The sequence below is a fragment of the Eriocheir sinensis genome, unplaced genomic scaffold (assembly GCF_024679095.1).
Source record: "Eriocheir sinensis breed Jianghai 21 unplaced genomic scaffold, ASM2467909v1 Scaffold1461, whole genome shotgun sequence".
NCBI lineage: Eukaryota > Metazoa > Arthropoda > Malacostraca > Decapoda > Varunidae > Eriocheir > Eriocheir sinensis.
Window position 1 is genome coordinate 1 of NW_026110808.1, and position 3,658 is coordinate 3,658.

The 3,658-nt window shown below is 44.3% G+C and overlaps 1 protein-coding gene across 8 annotated transcripts; it reads left to right on the forward strand.

Moving 5' to 3' along the window:
* Positions 1-484: 484 nt before the first annotated feature.
* Positions 485-2,589, forward strand: LOC126990140 (uncharacterized). Of its 8 annotated transcripts, none has more exons than XM_050848701.1 (4): positions 485-918; positions 1,017-1,214; positions 1,314-1,412; positions 1,512-2,589. In XM_050848701.1, exons 1-4 carry the CDS (start codon positions 563-565, stop codon positions 1,897-1,899), a joined length of 1,041 nt encoding a protein of 346 aa, XP_050704658.1. In that variant the 5' UTR covers positions 485-562; the 3' UTR covers positions 1,900-2,589. The 8 variants fall into 8 exon arrangements, with proteins under 8 accessions (XP_050704658.1, XP_050704660.1, XP_050704655.1 ...); XM_050848698.1 differs by having other exon boundaries at positions 514-918; positions 1,017-1,412; positions 1,512-1,610; positions 1,710-2,589; XM_050848703.1 differs by lacking the exon at positions 1,314-1,412 and having other exon boundaries at positions 491-918.
* Positions 2,590-3,658: the final 1,069 nt, after the last annotated feature.

The following is a 3,658-nucleotide window of genomic DNA, read 5'->3' on the forward strand; positions in this document are numbered from 1 at the left end:
AAAACTCACATTTGCTTCCTTATTAATGAGACTTTCTATATAACAAAGAGAGGCCATTCTTTGTTAATTCATATTGAAAGACACCCTAAACTTAACCTAACCTAACAAAACCCTGAATAATTGCTATACACTTGACCCAGAAAACTCATATTTGCTTCCTTAATAATGAGACTTTCTATATAACAATGTGAGGTCATTCTTTGTGTATTTATACCATACAGACTTCACCCCTTCCCAGGCAGTCTATACACTGAGACACCCCTGGATTGCGAGTCCCTGCCCGTGCACAGCCTCAAGGTGTCCGTGATGGACGAAGAGATCCGGGCCAGCTTCACGGTGGTGCGCGACAAGAACAAAAACCCACCAGTCTTTACACTGCCGGAGTACCAGGCGAACATCATGGCTCCCAGGACGACCATTCCCAAGGTGGGGAACAGGGAGGAGAATATAGGGAAAGAGGAAGAGAAGCAGAGAGAAAAAGGGGGAAGGGGAGGAGAAAAAAAGAGATGAGGAAGAGGAAGAGAAAAATCAAGCATTTGTGGTGGATAGTGGAGTGTTTCCCATGTGGTATTGGTGTGCTGGATATCCCTTCACTGGTAGCCTGGTAACATACACTCCCAGGTCTTTCTCTGACTCTGTGGTGGATAGTGGAGTGTTTCCCATGTGGTATTGGTGTGCTGGATATCCCTTCACTGGTAGCCTGGTAACATACACTCCCAGGTCTTTCTCTGCCTCTGTGGTGGATAGTGGAGTGTTTCCCATGTGGTATTGGTGTGCTGGATATCCCTTCACTGGTAGCCTGGTAACATACACTCCCAGGTCTTTCTCTGCCTCTGTGGTGGATAGTGGAGTGTTTCCCATGTGGTATTGGTGTGCTGGATATCCCTTCACTGGTAGCCTGGTAACATACACTCCCAGGTTTTCTCTGCCTCTGTGGTGGATAGTGGAGTGTTTCCCATGTGGTATTGGTGTGCTGGATATCCCTTCACTGGTAGCCTGGTAACATACACTCCCAGGTCTTTCTCTGCTTCTGTGGTGGATAGTGGAGTGTTTCCCATGTGGTATTGGTGTGCTGGATATCCCTTCACTGGTAGCCTGGTAACATACACTCCCAGGTCTTTCTCTGCCTCTGTGGTGGATAGTGGAGTGTTTCCCATGTGGTATTGGTGTGCTGGATATCCCTTCACTGGTAGCCTGGTAACATACACTCCCAGGTCTTTCTCTGCCTCTGTGGTGGATAGTGGAGTGTTTCCCATGTGGTATTGGTGTGCTGGATATCCCTTCACTGGTAGCCTGGTAACATACACTCCTAGGTCTTTCTCTGCCTCTGTGGTGGATAGTGGAGTGTTTCCCATGTGGTATTGGTGTGCTGGATATCCCTTCACTGGTAGCCTGGTAACATACACTCCCAGGTCTTTCTCTGCCCTAGTGGTGGATAGTGGAGTGTTTCCCATGTGGTACTGGTGTGCTGGATATCCCTTCACTGGTAGCCTGGTAACATACACTCCCAGGTCTTTCTCTGCCTCTGTGGTGGATAGTGGAGTGTTTCCCATGTGGTATTGGTGTGCTGGATATCCCTTCACTGGTAGCCTGGTAACATACACTCTCAGGTCTTTCTCTGCCTCTGTGGTGGATAGTGGAGTGTTTCCTATGTGGTATTGGTGTGCTGGATATCCCTTCACTGGTAGCCTGGTAACATACACTCCCAGGTCTTTCTCTGCCTCTGTGGTGGATAGTGGAGTGTTTCCCATGTGGTATTGGTGTGCTGGATATCCCTTCACTGGTAGCCTGGTAACATACACTCCCAGGTCTTTCTCTGCCTCTGTGGTGGACAGTGGAGTGTTTCCCATGTGGTATTGGTGTGCTGGATATCCCTTCACTGGTAGCCTGGTAACATAAATTCCCAGGTCTTTCTCTGTGGTGGATAGTGGAGTGTTTCCCATGTGGTATTGGTGTGCTGGATATCCCTTCACTGGTAGCCTGGTAAAATATACTCCACGACTTTCTACTCATGCTCATCCCTATACTGTCCAAACCCCTTATGCAAGAGTTAACCAGCATCTTCACTCTTTCATCCCTCACACTGGTAAACTCTGGAACAATCTTCCTTCATCTGTATTTCCTCCTGCCTACGACTTGAACTCTTTCAAGAGGAGGGTATCAGGACACCTCTCCTCCCGAAATTGACCTCTGATTTTGGACACTCCTTTAACCTCTGTTCGGGAGCAGTGAGTAGCGGGCTTTTTTTTCTTTTTTTCTTTGTGCCCTTGAGCTGTCTCCTTAGCTGTAAAAAAAAATTTAAAAAAATAAATCAGTTATACACTTTTAACACTTGCCCGGAGATGTGATCCGGCCCTATGGCTTTCCTTCCATCTAAAGTTTCCATCAGCCTCAACAGTTCCCCTTTCTCAACCTTTACATAATTTAGCTTCTCTTCAGTATGATTTTCAAGCCCCCTGTCAAAGTCGGTCTCTTTCGTAAACACTTTATGAAAATTTTTATTTAATATTTTTGCAATTTCTTCGTCCTTCTCGTAGAATACACTTTTTTCTTTAAGTGTTTCCGCTCCTGCATTTCTTTCTAACTTCCTTTTCCTTTCCTTCCTTCCTTCCTTTTTTCTTTTTCTTTTCTTTCCTTTCCCTTCCTTCCTTCCTTTTCTTTCATTTCCTTTCCCTCCTTCCTACCTTCCTTTCCCTTCCCTTCCTTTTCTTTCCTTTCCTTTCCTTCCCTTCCTTCTTTTCCCTTTCCCTTCCCTTCCCTTTCCTTCAATAACCTTCCCCTTCCTTTCTTTCCTTCCTTCTTTCCTTTCCTTTCCTCCTTCCTTCCTTCCTTCCATTTATGAATTTGTAAAACATTTTTGGTTCTTCCTCACAAAAAACTATTCTTCTTTCAAATTTAGCTTCCTCTTCTCTCCTTATATTCACATATTCATTTTTTTCTTTTTTATATTTGTCTGTTATTCTTATTTGGTCTTGTCTTTAAATTCAATATCAATACTCCTCTTCATATCAGTCCAGTCTACCCCAGCGAAGAAACTTTTGAGTCCAACGTAATCTGCCTTTGCATAATTTTTCCATTTTTCCTTATATGTCTCATCCCGATATTCATATCTTTCCTTACTTTTCATCTGTGTGTTTCAATCTGACTGTGTGTGTGTTTATTTGCATTTTCTGAAGCTGTATGTGTGTGTGTGTGTGTCCATCTGTATGAGTGTGTGTGTGTGTGTGTGTGTGTGTGTGTGTGTGTGTGTGTGTGTGTGTGTGTGTGTGTTAAGAAGCTGTACAAACAGTAAATTGATTCATTGGGTTTCCAACAACGTGATGTAAGAGACGTGTAAATACCAGCAGCCAAGTATTGGGGGAGCCAAGGCCCCGGGTGCGCGGTTTCGGGGGCGCCAAAATTGGACACCAGAATTTTGAATTGTAAGAAATATAAAATAAAATAAAAACTTCTCCAGTTGAGTCAAAGTGTGATTTTAGCTGCGCTGTTCCTATAAAGTACACACCTTTGAGGTCGCTGGTGTTCCACGGCCTGACATTTGATAGCTACTTTTACCGAGGACTATATGATCACCAAATCACTGTACTGCCCCAGGTGCCAAATTTTAAAGATTCGCCACTGGTAAATACATTTCTTCTCGTAGAATTTCCTGTTTTAC